The sequence below is a fragment of the Mytilus trossulus genome, unplaced genomic scaffold, assembly GCF_036588685.1.
Source record: "Mytilus trossulus isolate FHL-02 unplaced genomic scaffold, PNRI_Mtr1.1.1.hap1 h1tg000158l__unscaffolded, whole genome shotgun sequence".
In the NCBI taxonomy this organism is placed as follows: domain Eukaryota; kingdom Metazoa; phylum Mollusca; class Bivalvia; order Mytilida; family Mytilidae; genus Mytilus; species Mytilus trossulus.
This window is the reverse complement of record NW_026963304.1, coordinates 1,691,657-1,716,362: the sequence shown is the minus strand read 5'-3', so window position 1 is coordinate 1,716,362 and position 24,706 is coordinate 1,691,657. Positions and strand designations below refer to the sequence as shown.

At 32.7% G+C, this 24,706-nt stretch overlaps 2 protein-coding genes across 3 annotated transcripts; one reads left to right on the top strand and one right to left on the bottom strand.

Moving 5' to 3' along the window:
• Nucleotides 1–1,760: 1,760 nt before the first annotated feature.
• On the bottom strand, nt 1,761–13,500 carry LOC134700514 (2-aminomuconic semialdehyde dehydrogenase-like). Of its 2 annotated transcripts, XM_063561900.1 has the most exons (10): nt 13,308–13,500; nt 12,236–12,436; nt 10,762–10,973; nt 8,647–8,766; nt 8,256–8,302; nt 7,577–7,647; nt 6,692–6,796; nt 4,565–4,730; nt 3,439–3,648; nt 1,761–2,227 (listed from the first exon to the last, which is right to left on the bottom strand). In XM_063561900.1, the coding sequence occupies exons 1-10, from the start codon at nt 13,493–13,495 to the stop codon at nt 2,081–2,083; spliced, it is 1,467 nt and encodes a 488-aa protein (XP_063417970.1). In that variant the 5' UTR covers nt 13,496–13,500; the 3' UTR covers nt 1,761–2,080. The 2 variants fall into 2 exon arrangements, with proteins under 2 accessions (XP_063417970.1, XP_063417969.1); XM_063561899.1 differs by lacking the exon at nt 8,256–8,302 and having other exon boundaries at nt 8,600–8,766.
• A 397-nt stretch (nt 13,501–13,897) lies between these two features.
• Nucleotides 13,898–22,173, top strand: LOC134700515 (phospholipase A and acyltransferase 3-like). The gene is made up of 2 exons (XM_063561901.1): nt 13,898–14,470; nt 17,952–22,173. Exons 1-2 carry the CDS (start codon nt 14,033–14,035, stop codon nt 18,105–18,107), a joined length of 594 nt encoding a protein of 197 aa, XP_063417971.1. The 5' UTR covers nt 13,898–14,032; the 3' UTR covers nt 18,108–22,173.
• Nucleotides 22,174–24,706: the final 2,533 nt, after the last annotated feature.

The following is a 24,706-nucleotide window of genomic DNA, read 5'->3' as shown; positions in this document are numbered from 1 at the left end:
AAACGCGTGTCTGACTTAAATATCAAATTTTATTCCTGGTGTCTATGATGAGTTTATTTACCTTTTTTGATTAAAGGTTTTAAAAGAACTATAAAGCACACATTGATTTCATGTTGGAAATATGTAATATGAATCTTTAACTACAAGTATCACATTAAGGTAACTTAATCACTTTTATATGAAAATGAGGTCACGGTCGGATGAAACATGCCATACAGACATATACACCTTGTAATCATTTCATACACCAAAAAACAGTGGTCATATCGCTTATATTACCTGAGAAACAGAATAAATCAAATAATCTCAACATTGACCGATTAACAATGATGATGAGGTAAAATTCATATGAACCCAGCCAGCCAGACCTGTACACCTAATGAACCTTGAAAATGAGGTCATGGTTATATGACACCTACCAGTTTGACACATACACCCTACAATCATTGCATACACCAAACATAGTCATTTAGTAGACCTATTGCTTATAGTATCTGAGATGTGGACTTGACCAGAAAAACTTTACCCTATTCACTGATCTATATAATGAAAATGAGGTCGAGAAAACAGTCTTAAAGCTAGACATGAGGACCTTAACTTGCAATGTACACACATACCAAATGTAGTTTTCACGTTACTTAAAAAAATTTAACATAACAAAAAATCTATTGTCTGCCATCTACTGAAATATACCGCTGTATACAAATAGTCGTCACCACTATCCGATTTCAATCCTTATTTGTTGATTTCTGCAAATTTTGTTGCTTAATTCTTCTGAATTTATGTAAAATATTTTATCATTCAACTTTAGCATCAAAAGTCATCAGAACATGAATGTTTATCTTGAAACAGTATATATGGTAAACTGCAATAAAAGAAGATATGATGGGCTTTAGCTTTTGGTCAGGTTGTTGTCTCTTTGACATATTACCCATTTTCATTCTCCATTTTATCATTCAGGCATGATTCTTCTATATAGTTTAGGGCCACTTAGCAGCCCTCAATTCCTCCAGCGGCCCCCAAAAAAAAATTCAGAAAAAAAAAAAAATCAATTTGTCCGGAAATGTTACCATCATCGATTAAGGCAATTACAATTTTCCCTATTTGTCATCCGAATAAGAATGATGTAAACGGAAGATTGCTCAGATAAGGTATGTTATCATAATTGTTATTATGTGGTTATCTGAGACGTTTCTCAATACCTTTGTTCTCGTAAAAGCAGACCTTTAAATGAAATATGCTTTTACTAGATCAAATACTCCCATAGCATTTTCTTCAATTTCAATTTGATCTCGTAAAAGCATATTTCGATAATAGATGCTTTTTGACAAAATGGGTCATGTAAAAGCAGACCTTGACAGGCAGTAAAACTTATGAATTTTGATAATTGGGCGCCAATCTCATAAAAGCAGATCTCCCACAGAACTGGTTCTTTAATATGTTTATAAAAAATACAAATCAATCTTTCTGCCTGGCTCTCTAATCAAAAGTCTGACTGTCTGAGCATTTTAAAAATACTTGTTGATAGATCATTCATGATGAAATAGGATATCCACACATTATAGGAAAGGTGAAACTTGATACAATTTCTGTTTTTACAGAAAAATAATATTATTTCATCATAGATTTTATGCGGAAAAAAAATCCCAATTGGATTAAAATTTCCAATTTTGATGGTCAAGGGACCCATTTGAAAACAACTGGAATCATTACTGTCATTATTTGTAGACATGTTGTTAATAAAAATAGTAAACAAGGAATTTTAGTTTGGAATGTTTAATTGCAATAACAAATAATCTCATGTCTTACTGGTGTTTACATACAAAACATATTGACCCTGTACCTTTTATAACACTGATACTGATTTTTCATGGAGTTTGTGGGTACAGATGAATTACTGATTCAAATGTTCAACAAATTACAAATTTTCCATGGTTGGTATGTAAGAAAAATATATCGACATTTCACATAATTTTGACTTTTTTCTCTGAGGTCACTTATATATACATGTACATTTCATCTCGCTTTCAAACTTTGTCTACTTTTTGTGGTTCAGTGTCACAGACACAGTTTTTATGGTTCACAGTTTAACACAGACAGTTTTCTGTTCCATAAAGAACTCCATAGAATCTGTAGTGCCCTCTCTTCCTATCCCAGAATCCTTCATTCCACCAAATGGCATATTCAGATCTCTTACCAGCCAGCAATTAGCCCACACTGTTCCAACCTGAACATAAAGTAAATCAAATAACAACAGTAATTCAGTGCTGTCTTTTTAAAATGTCATGGTATGTATATGTGTCAATGTCATGGTATGTATATGTGTCAATGTCATGGTATGTATATGTGTCAATGTCATGGGATATTTATGTGTCAATGGCATGGTATGTATATCTGTCAATGTCATGGTATGTATATGTGTCAATGTCATGGTATGTATATGTGTCAATTTTATGGTATGTATATGTGTTAATGTCATGGTATGTATATATGTCAACGTCATGGTATGTATATGTGTCAATGTCATGGTATCTATATGTGTCAATGTCATGGTATGTATGTGTCAATGTCATGGTATGTATATGTGTCAATGTAATGGTATGTATATATGTCAACGTCATGGTATCTATATGTGTCAACATCATGGTATGTATATATGTCAATGTCATGGTATGTATACATGTCAATATCATGGTGTGTATATGTGTCAATGTCATGGTATCTATATGTGTCAATTTCATGGCATGTATATGTGTTAATGTCATGGTATGTATCTATGTCCATGTCATGGTATGTATATGTGTCAATGTCATGGTATCTTTATATGTCAATGTCATGGTATGTATATGTGTCAATGTCATGGTATGTATATGTGTCAATGTCATGGTATGTATATGTGTCAATGTCATGGTATGTATATGTGTCAATGTCATGGTATGTATATGTGTCAATGTCATGGTATCTATATGTGTCAATGTCATGGTATGTATATGTGTCAATGTCATGGTATCTATATGTGTCAATGTCATGGTATGTATATGTGTCAATGTCATGGTATCTATATGTGTCAATGTCATGGTATGTATATGTGTCAATGTCATGGTTTATATATATGTGCCATGTAGTCTTGTTGTCTGATATTTTTGTATACAGTTTTCAGTTTAACTTGATAAATATTCCTTAACCATGTTGTCCTAATAATGAAGATAAAGCGAGAAAGGTTTCTGAATAATTTTGGCGGGAAAAGGCTGGCAGGATTAAAAGGAGAATATCCAAAGCAACAAATACCAAGATTGGAATCTGAGGCATATTCACTGACAGTAGTGAAAAACAGGCAAATTTGTTTGAAGTGAGGAAAAAAGGTTAGAATATGTCAAAATTACACTGGCTTAAGAACCAAAACAAAATCCAGCATTCTTATGAAAGGTGTAATTATACCTGTAATGCCCTAGACACTCTGTGTAATACAGAAGCATTTGTCGTCCACACAGTGGCACACAGACCATACTGGACATCATTAGCTCTCTCTATCACTTCCTCCTCGGTATCAAATGGCATCACACAGGTAACAGGTCCAAATATTTCTTCCTTAATCAGACGAGAGTTGTCTGATACATCTGTTACTATCGTAGGTCGCATGAAATATCCCTAAAAGAAAACAAAGATCAAAACTAGGTCAAGTGTTATGGTTTCCAAATGTGGTTCAAGAATTTGGTCCCAAAACTAGGCAGACTTTGATTTAGGGAAAAAGTCTATGTATGAACTATATATATGTAGTTTCATAAGGGGGTCCTAGAACCTTGCACCCCCCTAAATAAGACTCTGGTTTCCATATTGTAATAAGTTGTTTTAAGTAACATCATTTATTTTCAAAGTGTCCGTTAAACTTTCATGTTTATCAAATGAGTTGAAGACTCTTTTTATCAAAGCAACACTAGGCATGGCTGTTATAATAAAACTTTTGAGTACGAATTACCCAAAAAATGGTACCCAACAAATCATGCAAATCACAATTATGCAAAGCATACAAAAAGCTAAAAAATATGTTCTGAGTTTGGACGTTCTGTTATGTCTTCAGAATTTAGGCTTTATCTTGATAATTGTCCCAATCATGTATATAATGTGACATCGTTAGCTAAGTAGGACATGGATACTGACACATGAACAATTTACCCCAAAGAACATTAATTCAGGTCAATGCTTAATAAAGATTTTAAATCAAATCTAACAAATACATGTATATATCTTTGATTTAAGATTTTTTTTTTTAATTTAAGAATTTTGATTAGAAATTATACTACTGTTTATTCAGAAATTATTGCGTACTTTTGTTATTGCAATTTTGTCATTTTAGACTTTATACATGCTTTTTTAATTTTTATGATTTTGAGAAAAATCCTGTTTAATTCATATAAAATATTTCAAAATGTGAGTTTAAATTATTTCGTTTACAACTCTGTCACATTTTTCCCGAAAATAAACCTCGCAATAATTTCTGAATTTACAATAAAATCATAAAATCTAATTTTCTTCACAGGGAATATCACATTCTTGAATAGCCTACCTGTTTATTTTTATCCTGTAAATTCATATCCTCTTTTCCACATAATATTGTAGCGCCCTCTTTTTCAGCCACTTCAACATAACCTTTAACCTTCGCTAAATGTTCTTTACTTATCAATGCCCCAAGAATAGACTTGTCATCTTTAGGGTCTCCTACGACTAGCTTCCTGTATAATCATAAAAATAGATTAGACTCTAAGGATAATTTCTGCAAAATGTTTCTTAAATAATGGATGAACATTTAAATATTTGAAAAATGAAATGTAAAATTTCTATAATACCACATGCATACCTACAACATGTGCAAAATCTTCTTCAGGGAACTAGGATGAAAATGTAGGACGAGATGATTACTCAAAACTTGGCTTATGGAACACCTGAGTATTCAAACATCCTGATTTAACCGACACATTTTCATTGTTCCAAAACATGTCTATCTTTGAAGATAAACCTGAGTTTTCTGACAGCCTTCTTAATCCTATTTTTTTCTGGTCCCCAAGTGTGTCGGACTAGACAAGTTACACTGTACTTTACAGTTTCATTAATTTTGCTAAAAAATTACTAAGTTCCCAAGTCTGAAAAATGAGAAAAAATCCTCAAACAATTCCATAATAACAGGTGCACAACTTCAACATATGATTGGGTGAACAATTGTGAATATCTCTATCTACTTTCGTATGTAATTGTATTGAAATATGTATAATCATCTCTATACCTTTGTAATTTGGTTTGTGAGAATAAAGATATATGATATAATGATATGTTGCACATCAAGCCTTAATGCATGCCATACCTGAACAAGAGCAATTCAAGGATTTAGTTATAATTAGATTGCATGAGTAAAAGTAGACTAATTGATTGGTTGTTGCTTTACTTATTTCATGCATATTCAGAAGAGAGTTAAAATAGATGTGATGTTTTTGAATACCCTGTCAGAGACATATAAATACATGTTTAGTATACATGTCTCTGACCCTGTTAATTCTAAAACCATAATAAATGTAAAGATTGATGCCTATTGCATTAGGCAGAAATCTTTTCATTTATTATGGTTTAGAATTAACAGGGTCATAATACATATAAATGCTAAAGTATCGGTATTGGACTTTGATAGTAAACAATTTTAAAAAAAGATAACAAATATATAAATAAAATTAAGAAAGGAAATGGTGAATATGTCAAAGCGACAACCAACCGACCATAGAGCAGACAACAGCCGAAGGCAACCAATGGGTCTTCAATGTAGCGAGAATTCCCGCACCCGTAGGTGTCCTTCAGCTGGCCCTTAAAAATATGCATAATAGTACAGTGATAATAGACGTCATACTAAACTCCGAATTATACACAAGAAACTAAAATTTAAAATCATACAAGACTAACAAAGGCCAGAGTTCACCTTGTTATTTTTTTTCGTTCTAGTAATTTTCTGGTTTTTTTCTTATGATTTTAAGCTCTCTGCATAACACAGGTATGTAATGTATGTCTTTTGTCCAGTCATACAACCAGACTTCGGTATTTACCTGTTCAACCATATTTTTCACAGACGTCAAACAAAGAGTTCATGTTGAGCTATATATAGATGCTTAGAAGTACTTTATAACTTACAGATATATTTTAAAGTATATTGGGGTACAGGTGTGGATGCAGCCATTTTTAAAAAGTCGTGTTCCAACACATGCAAGTCATCTTAAACAGGAATGTGTCCCCAGTATACAAATGCCCCATCCGCACTATCATTTACTTTGTTTAGTGGACCGTAAAAAGGGGGGGGGGAATCTTTAATTTGGCATTGAAATTAGAAAGATCATATCATAGGGAACATGTGTACTAACTGTCAAGTTGATTGGACTTCAACTTCATCAAACACTACCTCAACCAAAAAATTTAACCTGAAGCGGGACGAAAGGACGGACGAACGGACAAACGAACGCACAGACCAGAATACATAAGGCCCATAAATGGGGCATAAAAAGGGGATTCCAACCATATGTCTCCATACAAATGCATTAGTTGTCAAACAAAAAAGAAAAAAGGAGAGTTTCCAACCCAAGACCTCCCCCCCTTTTTTTGAACCACAGGGGTGTTTTGTTTCTCACCATACAGTCACCTTCATTCACCTCTATTGTACCTGGTTTCTTCAGAGAATCGCTCCAGGAATCTGGGATACAGTTCTCTCTGTACATAAATTCTACTGGTACACAAACAGATTTCTCCCTGGTTTATAAAACTTGATCTATTAAAATAGAAAACATATATTAACATCATAGCCACAAAAATTACTAGTCAGGTGAAAATTTAGATGTTATTTGAATTACTGTATTTTAAAATTCATGTGAATTTCATGTGAAAAAAAAATCATGTGATTGATTTCATGTGAGTTTCAAGTACAACCTGAATAAGCTTGTTTGAGGTGAAATTTAAATTCATGTGAAATTGATGTGAGTGAAATCTGCTTGAGTATGACAGAGATTCATGTTTTATCACTTAATTATGCTCTTCTACGTACTAGACTGTTGGTTTTCCCATTTGAATGGTTTTACACTAATAGTTTTGGGACCCTTTACAGCTTGTTGTTAGGTGTGAGCCAAGGCTCCGTTAAAGGCCGTACATTGACCTATAATGGTTTACTTTAATAAATTGTTATTTGGATTTAGAGTTGTCTCATTGGCACTCACACCACATCTTCCTATATCTATTTATCAAACTATCTATTAAGTGGGTCTCATTGGGGTCTAAGCCAGACGCAGGATTGACGATTTTTTGTAAGTGTGACACGTGAAAGTCGAATTATTGTGCCGTGAAAACGGGAAATGGAGTCTAGCCGGACCCAGGAAATTACAAAAAAATGAGAATTGCTTAAAAAAATAGTGTAAGCGGGATATGGGAATCTGTCAAAACTGTAAGGGGGATCCGGGCTCAGAACCCCCCAATGAGACCCCATATTAACTTTATGTTATTAACCAATGGATCTTCATTTTGACATCAACCATACACATTTTGATTGGTCACTTACCTGACTGTTGTAGGAATACATTTATCTAAATCTGCATCGTTGAATATCACTGCTGGATTCTTGCCTCCTAACTGTAATACACACATTAATATTTCTACACTTTTAAAAATATTATACACATACATAAAACAGGTAAAAAATATTTAACAGACAGAACTTGATTCTTGAGAACAATCCAGGAAAAATTATATCGGAGGATTGGAAGGCTCTTCAGATAAATAATACATGGAAAATTAGATCTGGGCAAATCCAAACTTAACTTTAAATTCAAATCAATGGGCGACTGGTCTGAAAAAATCTCCATGCCTCCTCCAAAGCATTTAACTGGAAAATTCTTACTTATCTATTTATTATAATCAATTAATTTGAACTTTACAAATAGGACTTGTACATTATAATTCTACACACAAAAACACATGTGTAACCCAATAAAATATTTAACGAATGGTGAACCTAATCGTCTCATGTGTTAGTCCCACCAGTACAGAAACCGCGGAATGACAGCTCACCTTTAATGATATTTTTTTCAGATTGGTGCTGCCGACACTCTCAAACGTTTGGATGTAGCAGTTCTAATAGTGGACAACAACTTACCTCTAATGATAGTTTTTTACAGAATGGTGCTGCTGAACTCTCAAACGTTTGGCTGTAGCAGTTCTAATAGTGGACAACAACTTACCTCTAATGATAGTTTTTTACAGAATGGTGCTGCCGACGCTCTCAGACCTTTGACTGTAGCTGTTCTAATAGTGGACAACAACTCACCTCTAATGATAGTTTTTTACAGAATGGTGCTGCCGACGCTCTCAGACATTTGACTGTAGCAGTTCTAATAGTGGACAACAACTTAACTCTAATGATAGTTTTTTACAGAATGGTGCTGCCGACGCTCTCAGACATTTGACTGTAGCAGTTCTAATAGTGGACAACAACTTACCTCTAATGATATTTTTTTACAGAATGGTGCTGCCGACGCTCTCAGACATTTGACTGTAGCAGTTCTAATAGTGGACAACAACTTACCTCTAATGATAGTTTTTTACAGAATGGTGCTGCCGACACTCTCAAACGTTTGGCTGTAGCAGTTCCACCGGTGAATGATACTAAAGGAATGTCGGGGTGCTTTACTATGGCTTCTCCTGCCTTTGGTCCAACACCAAAAACTAAATTTACTACACCAGGTGGAAGTCCTAAATAAATATCAATTTTACCATAGTTATCTAACATCTGATTAATAAAATTGAGAATGGAAATGGGGAATGTATCAAAGAGACAACAACTCGACCATAGAAAAAAAAACCAGCAGAAGGTCACCAACAGGTCTTCAATGTAGCATGAACATGATGAAATTCCCTCACCCTGAGGCGTCCTTCAGCTGGCCCCTAAACAATTATATACTAGTTTAGTGATAATGAACACCATACTAATTTCTAAAATGTACACAAGAAACTAAAATTAAAATAATACAAGACTAACAAAGGCCAGAGGCTCCTGACTTGGGACAGGCTCAAATATGTGGCTGGGTTATACATGTTTATGAGATCTCAACCCTCCCTCTAAAAAAAAATGCTCTATACCTTTAGCCAATGTAGAAAAGTAAACACATAACAATATACACATTTAAAATTCAGTTCAAGAGAAGACCGAGTCTGATGTCAGAAGATGTAACCATAGAAAATAAACAAAATGACAATAATACATAAATAACAACAGACTACTAGCAGTTAACTGACATGCAAGCTCCAAACTTCAATTAAACTGATTGAAAGATTATGATTTCATTATATGAATATGAGACACAATCCTTCCCATAGGGGTTTAGTATTATACCATCATAACATATATGAGAAGAACATAACCTGTGTCATGCCAACAACTGGTTTTTAAAAAAATGTGTCTAGTTCAGATACCCTATACCCTATACGTGAATCAATATTAACGCCAAAATATGCAATCTTTAATGACCTGACAACAGTATCGTAACTATATCCCTTCTTAATAAGTCTATTTAAAGGTTTTGTTAGTTTCTGAGGTGAATACTGACATTTTTGTGCTCTATAAAGAATATTTCCATAAAAAATTGGACGTGAAATACCTGAAGTATAAGAAGACTGCATGTTGAGCTATATTTACAAATGATGTCCTTAATAAAACATGGTATATAGACCCGGCCTTATTCCTTCAATCTTTCATATAATCATCATTGTTTTAATTAAATCTCATAAAGTTTAATAAATTGTACAGATCTTTTATCAAAATAACTTTTTTATGAATTCGTTTTTTATTCCAGAATTGCTGATGTTTCTGTATTTCCAAGGTTAATGTTAAGGGCATACGATACAGTTACAGGGGAGGTAATGACGTTGCTAACGTAAAATGTTATTTTCGCGACGTCAAACTGTGACATATCGGGAAAAGATGCATTTTTCGACTGATTTTTATCATTCAAACTGATTTAATATGAAAACGAGTTTATGGACCCCTAATTTTCAAAACAGCAATTTGTTTCATTTTGCAGGGAGATTATGTCACCCAAATTTTATAAAACTGTAAATAGAGGATTTTTTTTAATTTTGATAAACATGAAGCCAAAAATGACTTATTTTCCTTAATTCATGAACATTTGATAAATATGAGTTATTTCTGAATAAAAAAATGCATAATTTTTTAGGATACTTATAAAATACAGAAATTACCGATTATTTAACAAAAAACAATTTGTGTTTATCTTTTATAACAAAAAAGTTATGTCTTCTTTCGAAAAAGAAATAAGGGCCACAAATCTGAATTTTGAGCAAATATACAAAATTTCGACCTCATTATACTCAAAAAGTAGCACATGAAGCTATATTTTTTATTGCTTATTTGATTTAATCAGATAAAAAATAGCCTATATGCAAATTTTCACGAACTTGTAAATACAGGATCAAAACTGTATTGTATGCCCTTAAGTTAACCAGGAATTAAATTTTCAAAGAAAAACATTTAAAAAAAAAAAAAAAAAAGAATTACCACATTCATTTCATCATTTGTATATTTACCACATTCATTGAAAATTTGTATAAATATCACATTAATTGAAAATTTGGATATTTACCACATTCATTGAAAATTTGTATATTTAATTACCACATTCATTGAAAATTTGTATATTTATCACATTCATTGAAAATTTGTATATTTACCACATTCATTGAAGATTTTAGCTAGCATCCATGCTGTGACAGAAGTCATTTCACTTGGCTTGGCTACAACTGTGTTTCCTGCTGCAATGGCTGGTGCAAGTTTAAAGGTCAGTAGATACAATGGTAGATTCCAAGGACTGATCAGGCCTGCCACACCCACTGGATGTTTGATGGTGTAATTAAAGGCATCAACTCCGTCCATAACTGATGACCTGTAGTTATATATATACATGTATTAGATCTCATAAAACATGTTTACCCTCCCCCTCCCCCATCCCAACCCACTGGATGTTTGATGGTGTAATTAAAGGCATCAACTCCGTCCATAACTGATGACCTGTAGTAATATATATCATGTATTAGATCTCATAAAACATGTTTACCCTCCCCCTCCCCCACTCCAACCCACTGGATGTTTGATTGTGTAATTATAAGCATCAAACTCTGTCCACAACTGATGACCTGTAGTAATATATATATATTAGATCTCACAAAACGTGTTAAACCCCATCACATGTATGGGTTTTTTTTATTTTAGTTAATTTATATGTTTTGAAGTTAAGCATGTTTAGTGTGATGTCCAATTTTAGTGAACTAGTTCACATCTTTGTGGGTCTGTCTAAAGCCCGCCTTTGGATGCGGGATCCTATTGCTGTGTTGAAGAGCCATTTGTGGCCGCAGGCTGTTTTCTGCTCTTTGAGCGTTGTGTTGTCTCGGTGACACATTCCCCATATCCATTCTCAATTTTATATAACAGGAAATCTTATTGGACTGAAGATAAAACCTTTCATAGTTTGAGTAATAAAAATTATACAAAATCAACCATTGATGTTTCTTGTTAAAAGAAAAACCTTACATTTTTTTCACAGATAAACAGTTGTCTTTTTTGCCTTTTTTACTTTCAAAAATTCTAGTTTACCACATGCCACCTATTCCACTGGTATGTGCCTGTCCTTAGTCAGAAGCTTTGAATTTTAATTGTTTGTTGATGTTTCATGTGTAAATCGTATTTGTTTTGCATTAACAGTATTAGGTTTTGTATATAAATCACAAGTCAATGGGAAACTACTCTTTAAACAAAATATTTGTTTGTCCAATTCATCTCTAAAACAGAGATTTCTTTTCAACCAAACCAAATTACATTGAAATATAGTCCTTTTAATGCTGTTTTCATCTTGACAGTTGTCAGATTGCCTCCATTTTTTATCTCAAATATATGTGATACCCTAATAGACAACTGCTATCCTAAAGGAGGAACAGTACTCTAAACAATATAGGAGTTTCGAGTTAAAAAAGGCAGGATGAGCAACTTGGCAAAACCAAAATGCAGGATGACTGCTTGTGTAAAACAAGTCAGGATAAAGGTATAAAAAAGGCAGGAAAGAGACTTTAATAACTAAATAGTAATGCAGAACATTTTGTTTTAACTTAGACCCCCCCCTTTCCCCATAAAATTAAAAGGTTGCTTCCTTACTTGTTTGTATCATGTAATATACTGGTTGCAAATGTCCTGATATTGTGAACAGCCCTAGGTATGTCAACAGCTTTAGCCAACCAGATTGGCTTTCCTTGATCATGTGATTCTTGTTCAGCAAAAGACTGTAGTTGTGATTCTAAACGGTCTGCTATTTTTAACATGATGCGTGAACGTTCCTGTACTGGTGTAGAGGACCATCTGTAATATTAATTAATAAAATGAATAGTAAAAGAAGATATTTCAATGCAATATAGTTTATAATTTTATTCTCTATAAATAGAGTGTTCAATGAATTGACATTAAAATCTGAATTCTTTTAAACTTTTGATTATAAACATGAAAAAAAAATGATATATATGTTCAGTTTTAAAACACAGGATATTTCAATTTTGATGCATCTTTGCCCTCACCAGCTCCACAATATATAAATGATTGTTGTTTGACGTCTATAGTTCAAGTGGCCCATATTCCATATTATCTTGTCAATGTCAATTTGTGTAGATTTTCAAATAGGGATAAGGTGTATAAAAGTATCAAACCCTTAAAAATTAAGTAACACTAAGGCAGCAACCATTTGATTTACAGGGTGGGGGGGGGGGGGGGGCCTATGGATTTTTTTTGAAAAAAAAGTTTGTTTTCAGTTTTTAGAGAGAAAAAAATTGTTTTAGACCCTAGCTAGCTGAGAAAAAAAATTGTTTGTTTCACCCTCAGCTGCCACTATATGTAATCATGATTGAAAGAAAATCTTGTTTTCGACTTGTCAACAAAAAAACAGATTGTTTTTAGCCACAGCGAAAGAGAAAAATTTGTCCAGAAAAAAATCCATAGCCCCCCACCAGAAAATCAAATTATGGTGCTGTCTAACAGTGTATTAAATTCCTCCTGATCAAGAGTTGATTGAGTTAGCATATATATGTGAAGCACTTTGTTTCATCCTAAGCAATAGAGTTTGCCTGCCCTCTGGTCATGTTACATTGCGAAAACACCAGCTGATAACTTAAATATAAAAAGAAGTTTCAAAGCATTTTACATGTAATTTCTAAAATAAAACTTTTTGACTTTGACCTACTTTTGGAAAGCCTTCTTGGCTGCATCTACGGCTTTATTTATGTCTGTTTCGTCACTATCAGGAATCTTTGCCCAAACTGAACCTGTTGAAGGGTCAAAACTGTCAATATGTGACTTTGTAGGAACAAATTCACCATTAATAAAATTTTCAATCACCAACATATCACTCATTGTGGTCGTTCTGTTCATAAATGGTAAAGTCGAAAGAGGTTCCGAAGTCGTCCTTGACCTTATTGACAATTTTCTTCATCAAAGTTTTGATTGGACAATACTGGAGGTTGGGTTTTCAGACTGGTATCGTAACGCGCTTGATGTAACAAAGAAACCAGAAGTATATTTAACCTATAATATAAAGAGCAACTAAAAGGGAGAAACAATATTAAAAGCTTATTGCCATGTAATGTGTCATAAAAAAGAAAACTAGCTAACTGAAAAACAGGCAAATAAGTCATAATTTAGTTAAAAGTCTTAGATTCATAAATTAATTTACTTTATTAATTCTTAAAAACAAGGCCATGTATATTACCCCAAATGTAGATTTTTTAAAAATAACTAATCACGTGACAACTTCTAGTGGAAAATCCCCGGCGGCATTACGGAAAAGTCGGTTTTCCAGTCAGTACCAGTTGAAGAGACAAGGTTGACATAGTTGTTATTTATGTGTTAGGTCGTCTGTCGTTATCAAGAAAACGAAACAAGAAAGAATATTGTAATAATTCAAGTGGTATGGAAGTTTTGTCCACAATAGAACGCAAAACTCCCAATAAATATCCAATAGGAGTTGGTTTGAGACCATTTGTGAAGCCGGAATGTTTACATGCACGTCCAGGTGATCTGATAGAGATTGACCGTACAATTTTCGCCGAATGGGGGTTGTATTTTGGAAAAGGAGAAGTTGTCTTATTGGGTGGTGACTTAATGATAGGAAGAACTACCTCCACAAAAGTTGTTAAAAGAAAACTAACAGACATGGGTAACGTTCTTGTGCGCGTGAACAATAAGAAAGTACCTGCAAAAAATCGTTCGCTTATTTCATTAAAGGCAAAAACGATCATTCAAAATGTGAACAAACTAATCGGAAAGACAGTTGAATATAACATTTTAAGTAAAAACTCAGAACATTATGTGACAGAATGGAAATATGGACATGGCTGGAGTGATCAGGTAAACAAAAATGAATTTGCTCTCACCTAATAGATGAGGGAATAGAATTTCGGGACCTCGGGATTCCGTGTTTTTTAAGCCCGGGATGTCGTGTTTTTAAGCCCGGGATCAGGACCCCTCCTACCCTCCCTCATAGATAGAGTATTCAATAATATAAGGTGGGAAGCGCGACGCAGGATTGCTGATTTTTTGTAAGCATGCCACATGAAAGTCAAATTATTGTGTCGTGAAAATGGGAAATGAGATCTTGCGGTACCCAGGAAATGACCAAAAAATTATAATTGCTTACGTAAATAGTGTAAGCAGGATACAGGATTATTACAAAATAGTAAGCTGAATCTGGGATCGAACCCCCCTTCCCCTTTAAGCATGTACATTACAATATGTATGCAAATTTGTGCTTTTTAGATCAGAAATTTGTGATTTTACGTAAAAGTTTTATGTAAAATAACACATTTCTGTTCCCTTAAATTTGCCATTCATATCAGATCTAAAAAAATGAGAATGGAAATGGGTAGTTTGTCTAAGAATGAAAGAGACACAACCAGATCAAAGACAGAGAGCAGATAACAGCCGAACACCACATATGGGTCTTCAACACACAAGGAAAATCCTGCACCTGTAGGTGGTTCTCAACTGAGTATCTTTAACTGTCACCCCCAAAAAAGAAGCATGTCAGCCACTTTTAGGAGCCAAAAATCATCACACGAAAAAATGGTGCGAAAAAATTCTACCCTAAAAAATGGTGCCGCGCACAAAAAAAACCATGGCCATTAATTTTCAAAAGTTGGCAGGTATGACTGACCCCTAAGTCGGAGATTACTCTTGATGTCCATTGACAAGCTGGGGTGGTGATACATAAATAGACCCTCAAATCTGCACATAAAGATATTTTAGGCATGGCAAATGAGTTTTTATCAGTTTGGAATCAATTACTACTGATACTGCACTGTTTGGGAAAAAAGTTGTCTTTTTAGGAATAATTTTGAGCCATTTTTTTTCAAATTGGGATTTTTCTCCAGGGGAGAAAGCCTTTATTCTCTAGTAATTTAAGGCAAACAATATCACTGATACTGTAAATTCAGAAATTATTGCGTGTTTGTCACTTTCGACTGAAATGCGATTTGAATTTAGGGATTTTCAGATAATTGCAGTTTTAATTCATATTAAAAACTTCATAAATGCGACAATAATTTCTGAATTTACAGAATTTCTAGAGCTTGCAATTTGATATCTGTATGCAGATTTTTCTGGAATCTGAAAGATCAAACTGGTATTGTTGTCTATTCTCTATTTCATCCAAAAATCCAATATTATTAAATGCCAACTAGTATTTCTTATTATATTTACAGTAGGTCAAAACTGGTTAAATCTGGATTAAATAACAAATATTATATTATATGTTAATTTTGATATATAATTTTTATGTTTGTTACTAATAGTCATGTTTGTCTTGGGAACATACATATTTAGAGTTTCACATGTATAACAAAAAACAATGAAAAAATGTTTTCTGTATTGATATCTGTATAAGTGGGAGTTACACTGATTATTTTTTATTCCCATCATTTAAGAGATCTATATCATGTACAGTATTATATTTCCTCCAATCATCACTTTGTTTTGTTTGTTAGTTTCATTTTAAAGACGCTGTGAGTAACAGGAAAATAAATTTATATATGTCCAAGTATGCAAGTTGGGTCTACATTAATATATTTTTTGTTTCTCCAATCCATTATCCTGCCGTAAGGTGTGGGAAGCTAGGTAGGGAAATAATTTTATTTTTTTCCAAATATTAAACTGTAACAATATCTGTAGATGACTGGCAAGCCTAAAAATGAGAAATGAAAAAAATAATATTTGACTTAGTTTCATGACAATAAAATTTTATTCATTCACTGCTTTTGTAGAGACGTTCTGGATTGGGGAAACAAACAATATTTATTAGGCCTTGTTAATTTATTATCCTGCTATAAATTACAATTTTACAGCAGGTGTTTCTATTAATAGATGACTAGATGCGTATTAGAATAAATTTAGAATGAAGGTAGCCTTGCCCCTAACAATCTATCATGTTTATTTTAACATTGTGTCTGGCATCCTGTTAGAATCTGTTTTTGCTAAGGGATAAAACAGTATTAAAAGGACTTGGTACAGACACAGAATTAAATATGCATAGCTGCACACAGATCTCTAGGTGATACATTATAAACTGTCAGAGACATGTTTGATACATGTATATAACTCAAGATTGTCAAAGTTCTGCTTCTTCAGTCATGTATCAGTGACATTGTGGACTCCTCCCTTTTCTCCTGGGTTGGGAAACCCCCTTTTAGAAATGGCTGGACAGTGATATTGTTTGCATTAAATTAGTGGAGAATAAAGGCTTTTTCCCCTGGAGAAAAATCCCAATTTGAAAAAAAAATGGCTTAAAATTATTCCCAAAAAGACAACTTTTTTCCCAAACAGAGCAGTCTTAGTAGTAATTGTGCATAAATACAAACTGAAAAACACTCATTTAAACATTTTCCATGGCTGAAATGACTATATGTGAAGATTTGAGGGTCTATTTATGAATAATCACTGACAAAAAGGGGTCTTATTTCAAAGCAAGGGTAGATTCTTGGAAATTGAAGTTTCAGTAAAAATTTTGGTTTATTTAAAATTTCCCAGTTTGATGAAAATGACGCATATTTTCCCAATAAAAAAGGGTAGAGGTAGTTTTGAAAAAAGCCAACAATGTCACTGCTGGATCAGCACCTGAAATTGTAATGACCTTGGTCACAGGGTTTGATTGTCAAGATTGTCTTTTAAGGTGGTACCTAACACTACAGGGAGATAACTCTGTAAAGTCAGTTTTAATTACGTTGTGTTGTAAAGGGAATATTAAGCTTCAGTGATCAAAATTAGTGTTTGTCAAACTGCTATATAACCAGTGTAATTTTTCTGATAAATGGTTGGTTCAAAATTTTTGAAATTTTTATATTTTTGTTAAACATGTTAAAGGGTCAAAGTAGATACTTTGTCAAAATTTTATGAAAATTAAACGAGCCAAATTAATTTTAGTGAAAGTGTTGGGTACCACCTAAAAAAAAAAAAAAACAAGAATTGCTATAATTTTAAAATATAAATTAGAACCCTTGGTTAATATCTGTGTCAGAAGTAAAATAATTTCACGAAGTACGCACTAAAAAACCTTTTTTTCCACAGAATACTTCAGTATATATACAACATGTAGTACATGTATTTTAGCAACATTGTTAACACTTTTTCATCATTAACAGGGTTTGATAGTCGCACTTACTTTTATACCAAAGTCAATAGTGGTCCACATGACAAGTTAGTTTTTAAATTTGGTAGTCTTCATGAGGGCAGCAGAGCTGTCAAAACCCAAGGGGAATTACTGAAATTATTTTAATTTGGAAATTAATCATGTTAATTTCTCCTGAACAATAATTATATGTCATTTCTTTTTTTTCAGTCAAGAACAGCACTTCAATCCATGACAATATTTTCTACGCCACCTTCACCTAAAGATGCTGGTATTGCTCATGAACAACTATCAGAAAGTATAAAGAGTATCCTGCAAACACAGAACTCTATTGAAGATCTACAGTCTTCTGGTGCAGGAACTTGAAGTCCATTCTATTTTTACTCTATTGGGAGTTTACTGCCGACACAGAAGTTATGTGCAGAGAATGAGATGTCCGTTCCTCTGGTGAAGATACCTAAAGATAGTTTATCAACACTGTTTGAACTCTATAAATAAGGAGCTACCTACATTTTGTACATCAATGACATTATTATTTTAACACTAAAGTCATGTGAATCATGGTGAATAAGTCCTCTGGAAAAAATACATAAACAAGTCCATTTATCAACTCTGTAGAAAAGCAGTTTACCATGTACATCATTATTTTACATGTTTAACACAAAAGTATGGTGAAGTTTTTTGTCCTCTAGTAAAAAGACATGTACCTATATAGCTAGGGTCCATTTTTCAGCCGACTTGAAATTTTATAGACCTTAAAATCTGATAGTAAAGATACTTAAGAAAGAGTCAATTTTCAGCAGGTATGGACAGTCGAATTGATTTTTTTTTAAGATAATATTACAATTTACAATTGCATTGTTTATGTGTGATCTGTTTTTTGATGACTCTGGTCTAGTTGTATTGATGTAAGATGAACCTATAAAAACATAGGATTATATTTAACTCACTGGACTTGGTATATAATTGAAGATCTTTATTTCTTTATTATTGAAATCTTACGTCTGGTAATCAGATGGTTATAATCAATGTTAAAAACAGATCATGTGTCAAAGCTTTACTAACAACACTACATGTACTTTCACTTTCTGTTTGGTTTCCCGTATAAGCTTTATAACAACACTACATGTACTTTCACTTTCTGTTTGGTTTCCTGTATAAGCTTTACTAACAACACTACATGTACTTTCACTTTCTGTTTGGTTTCCTGTATAAGCTTCACTAACAACACTACATGTACTTTCACTTTCTGTTTGGTTTCCTGTATAAGCTTTACTAACAACACTACATGTACTTTCACTTTCTGTTTGGTTTCCTGTATAAGCTTTATAACAACACTACATGTACTTTCACTTTCTGTTTGGTTTCCTGTATAAGCTTTATAACAACACTACATGTACTTTCACTTTCTGTTTGGTTTCCTGTATAAGCTTTATAACAACACTACATGTACTTTCACTTTCTGTTTGGTTTCCTGTATAAGCTTTATAACAACACTACATGTACTTTCACTTTCTGTTTGGTTTCCTGTATAAGCTTCACTAACAACACTACATGTACTTTCACTTTCTGTTTGGTTTCCTGTATAAGCTTTATAACAACACTACATGTACTTTCACTTTCTGTTTGGTTTCCTGTATAAGCTTTATAACAACACTACATGTACTTTCACTTTCTGTTTGGTTTCCCGTATAAGCTTTATAACAACACTACATGTACTTTCACTTTCTGTTTGGTTTCCCGGATCCTTAGGTTCCTTAGGTGTTGTCGTAACAGTTCATAATGTACACACCATAAAAAATTTCATTGGTTGATGTAATTATGATCAGAGCAGAAAATAGAATGTACTAGTGTTGTCAGATCTTTGTTAGTTAAACCAGGATATGTATTCTAATCAAATAGGGTCATAATACATATAGATATTGGATCAACTTGCATCCACATGTCTCGCCTTGAATTTTCATGAATGAAATTGAGTGTTCCTAAATTCATATCTAAAAAATGAAGATTTATTATGGTAATTGAATTTATATGATATTATATTTATGTACTGACTTTAAATTTATACCATGATAAGTTACTTTATTTACTTATACCTCAACGTATGGCACTCAGGGGAAATAATTTTTTTGTGTCACTACTTTGTAACTTCAGGATTTTCTTTTCTTAGGTGAATGTTTTATGCATATATCATGTATATATGGATGTCTCAACAATTTCTCAACAATGGCAAAAATCATGTAGATTTGACAGCAAATTAAAATTGTTAATTTTTAAAAGAGGAATACCGGTACTTAGTTTGCTCAAGATGTACCGTGTAAATTCACAATGAAGTCAAGCCCCTGCTCAACTTTAAGATATGCATGACTATTATTTATTAAGTACAATGTATATCAAATTCAAGAAACCTGAGTGCAATTCAAATAAATTTGCCTTTTCGGTATCTGTGGATTGCATGTGGTAATATATAATCACGGTAATCATATTGTTTATAAACTATACAACAAAATGAAAGAAATATATTGTAGTAACACCATGCTAGCTATAGGTATCCACAAAAATAGATTTTGGATTTTTTATTCTGAATTATACCTGTGTTTAATGTGTTTAAAATTTTCATCAAGATACAACTTTCACAAAAAATATTTAAAAAATTTGGTCAGCCAAAATGTCATTATTACTGAAACGTAGATAATATTCAGGTGATAAATTGTGTTGTTCTTGTTAATGTAAACATGAATGTCTAACTTCTAATGATATTGATAAGTCAAGATAATTAATTTTGTTTTCAAAACATAACCTAATTTATTTTATTATGTAGTACAAAAATGTTAATCAAATGACCTTGACTCTTTGTATTTGTATTAGATAACCGACATATTACACATGTATTTGTAATCAAATGTCAGTGAGAAATAATTATTATCATGTTTATTTTCTTTAATTCACCTTAATTTAGGACTGTATGATTGTATTTGTCAGGAAAATAATTTTCCGTCCATTTTTAATGATAAAATTTTACTGTTTACCAAAAGTGTAATCAAAGACAGTTAATTTAGTAAATAGTTTTTGCTATGTATGCTATATATGCTAGTTTATTTTTGAAATTCCCAATGGCACTACATGTAAAAGCCCTTAAAAATGAAAAAAAGTGCTCATAATACTTCAAACATGTAACTTTAAAAAGGCGTTATTTAGGCGTCCCAGAATATTACATGCAATGGTTCTAGATTTAAAGTGTTTCAAATTTAAATTGAAGAATGCACATTTATGCAGCATGAAGTGAAACAGAAATATTCTTAAAAAAGCTAGGGTTGTCATTATCACCCAAAATAGGCAAATATTTTTTTAGTGAAAGTTAATAAAAATCAAAAACTACATTTAGGCCTAAACTACATTTAGGCCTAAACTACATTTAGGCTTATCAGAGTTATAGAGACAAAGGATCAACTACAATAAGAAAATTTATTGTTCTAATTAACGACCTTTGATGGGCAGAACAAATGTTTTACATTGAAATGAAATATTTAATGTTCTTACAGCACGATTTACCGTGTAGAGCTACAAAAATGTACATTAATTCCTTCATCTTACATAAAGCATGTATAATTTTTCCAGACAGGACCCATTAACCATAAAATCATTACAATATTAATTGACATTTTCTTAGCTTATTGAAGTTTTGTTTGAATCTGAAAGACAGGCATGACATATTTTTGGTTAATGCATGTTGAGTACATTTAATAAAAAATATTTGGCTGCATGACCTTGTGCAAGAATTCAACAGTGCAGTCTGGTCATAACCATGAGACATAGTGAGATAGACCTAGTCAAACATTTTGCTAATGCTTCCAAACTCAACTTTATATACTTAAAGTTACATGGTATAATGTTCAATCAGACATATTTACCTAACGTAAACTTTATGCTGACCAATCGTTAACAAATGCTCCTAACCATTGAATAATCAAAGTTGGAGCATACTTTAAGTATGAAAAAGTAGCGTAGCAAGTTTATATTGACCAATACAGGGGCAGAACCAGTCATTTTTAAATGGGGTTCCAATCATATGTTCCCATTCAAATGTATTGATCGCCAAGATAAAGAGGGTGTTCCAACCCCCTGAACACACACCCTCCCCCTTTTCCCTGGATCTGCCACTGCAATTTGTTACTAGTACTCTCCACCATTTAATAATCAAAGACAGAGCATAAAGTTAAGAAATTGTAGCTTAGTTCATGTACGTACATTAGTCAGTAAAAATTATGTCCTCACCATTAATTAATCAAAGTCTTAACAAAAAAAATTAAGAAGTAGTAGCTTAGAATATGAACATTACATGCATTTAAATAGTTGTGAAGTTCAGAAATTGTAGCTTGAGACTTCACTTGTACATCAGTTGTGAAGTTAAGAAATTGTAGCTTGAGACTTCACTTGTGAAAGATTGGTCCTCCACATAGATTAATCAAAGACAGCGCATTTAGTTAAGAAATAGTAGCTAATGGTACATGTACATTTTATGCAAATTTGTGTCACATCATTTATCATGTGTAAAAATTGTCGTGTTGGTTCAATTTTTGTAAGTCTATTCATCATATGTCTAGTCCTTCAGAAGAATTTCCTGGTGATAAAGAAAAGTTGTATTTAAATAAATATATGTTGTGTGTTCCTAGCAAAAGTTGTGTTAAAATATAAAACGTTTTTTACCATTATAGAGTGGCATGGTTGAAATGGTATTTTTGATTAATTTTTTTTTTAACTTTAATCCATTTATTTGTTGTTTTTTTTTAATTTTTTGACAACTGTTATGATTTTTGATGTATTTCAATAGTGTTGAATTGTACATAGAGTGAAACTTGTGGATATATATTATGTTCCAGTAAGAATGAGGAATACAAGAGTTATTCCCCTTTTACTGTCATTTATTAAATGTAATAACAAAGTAGAACTAGAAATACAGCTAATTTCCTAATGCATGTAAGGCAAAAATTTGGTTGGCTTGCTTGCTTTGTTTGTATAATTGTCTATACAAGCTTTGTAAATATGATTGAAATCTTTAAACAATATATATAGGCATAGTTTAACCTGAATATATAATATTTGAATTTAATTGGGTATTATCCTAATGAGTGTACAATATAAAAACAAAGCAAGCAAGCTAACTTAAGTCTTGCTCTGCATGCTTTAGGAAATAAGCTGTAAAGAAATGACATGCTATTGGGTATATGATATACTTCAGCAACATTTCACATGAGATATTGTATAATTTCTTCAATAACATTTGAATAGTAAATAATTGAAGCTTTGGCGGATGGCATATAAGTTCCCATTTTTTTTTATTTTTAATATTTTGCTTTATTTGCCTTTTTTCCACCCGTTAATACATACACTTGTCTTATCCCAAAGACTGTTAATTCATTCTATTTTGTTCATGTTTATACAGACATAATGTGCTGTCCAATAATGTAGTAATTGCTTAAGGCATTTTTTAATAATTTTTCAAAAAAAAAAAAGATAGACTTTTCATCCAACATAAACATAAATCATGTATCATCAATATACACACATCATTGACATCTTTATAAAATCCACACACATGATGAGATATTGACAAGTGCTACTGTATCCCTGCTGTATACCAGATTATGATGTGTACTGTATCCCTGCTGGATACCAGATTATGATGTGTAATCAGTGTTTCAATTGTTGTTATTGTTATTGACAAGAAATAATAAAAATGTTTGAATTAAAGTTGTTATGTTTGTTTGTGTTGAACAGCAAACTCGGCAATATAATGGTCGAAAGTTCTTGATAGCAAAACTTGAGTACTTTGAGATAAGTTCTGTAAGGCACAAACAATTTTATGTATATTTTTTTTAGGGTGGGGGGGGAGGGGCTGCAGTATCAATACAAATGAAAAAGGTTATTTTATCTCAGATATTTGAATAAACTCTTGTCAGATCTTATTTATGGATCATCAGGTGTTTAAAACATTTGTTTAGACTTATCAAACTCAATAAAGTGGCCGTATAAAAAAAGAAGATATGGTATGATTGCCAATGAGACAACTCTTCACAAAAGACCTAATGACACAGAAATTAAAAACTAAAGGCCTAATTAACATACAAAAAAATGAATGAAAGACAAATATGTAACACAGCCAAAAACGACATCCACAAAATTACAGGCTCCCTTCTCAGACAGGCACATACATAAATTGACAGGGGCCAAATTATATATTTAAAATATGCTATTAAATATATAAGGGAGTTGGCTATGGACAAAATAAATGTTTATAGATATCATATTCCCATGTCTTTACAAATGTTGAAAAAAAGACTTATTTAGTTCGGTTGTTAAAAAAATCCTAGGCTACCCCCTCCCCCTCGAAAGTAAATCAAGCCTTATCACCAATTTCAGTACTGGCAACCCTGGTAATTTTTCTCAGTGGATCACATCTGGTCAAGAGCAGGTTTAACTCTGTCAATTAGGATCAGAGTGGAGCATATCTGGCCAATAGAAGGTTAAAACCCTGTCAATTAAGATCTGAGTCACTGAGTGGATCACATCTGGTCAAGAACAGGTTACATTCTTGTCAATTAAGATCTGAGTGAAGCATATCTGGCCAAGAGCAGGTTATATCCTTGTCAATTAAGATTTGAGTGAAGCATATCTGGCCAAGAGCAGGTTACATTCTTGTCATTTAAGATCTGAGTGAAGCATATCTAGACAAGAGCAGGTTAAATCCTTGTCAATGAAGAATTGAGTGGAGCATATCTGGTCAAGAGCAGGTTAAATCCCTGTCAATTAAGATCTGTGTGGAGCATATCTGGCCAAGAGCAGGTTAAATCCTTGTCAATTAAGATCTGTGTGGAGCATATCTGGTCAAGAGCAGACTAAAACCCTGTCAATTAAGATTTGAGTGAAGCATATCTGGACAAGAGCAGGTTATAACCCTGTCAATT

Excerpts from the sequence above, each read along its gene's own strand:
- LOC134700515 (XM_063561901.1), top strand. The coding sequence starts at position 14,033 with ATGGAAGTTTTGTCCACAATAGAACGCAAAACTCCCAATAAATATCCA. Across the intron at positions 14,471-17,951 it reads GACATGGCTGGAGTGATCAG|TCAAGAACAGCACTTCAATC; the intron begins GTAAACAAAAAT and ends CTTTTTTTTCAG.
- LOC134700514 (XM_063561899.1), bottom strand. The coding sequence starts at position 13,495 with ATGAACAGAACGACCACAATGAGTGATATGTTGGTGATTGAAAATTTT. Across the intron at positions 12,437-13,307 it reads GCCAAGAAGGCTTTCCAAAA|ATGGTCCTCTACACCAGTAC; the intron begins GTAGGTCAAAGT and ends TTAATATTACAG. Across the intron at positions 10,974-12,235 it reads ATATTACATGATACAAACAA|GTCATCAGTTATGGACGGAG; the intron begins GTAAGGAAGCAA and ends ATATAACTACAG.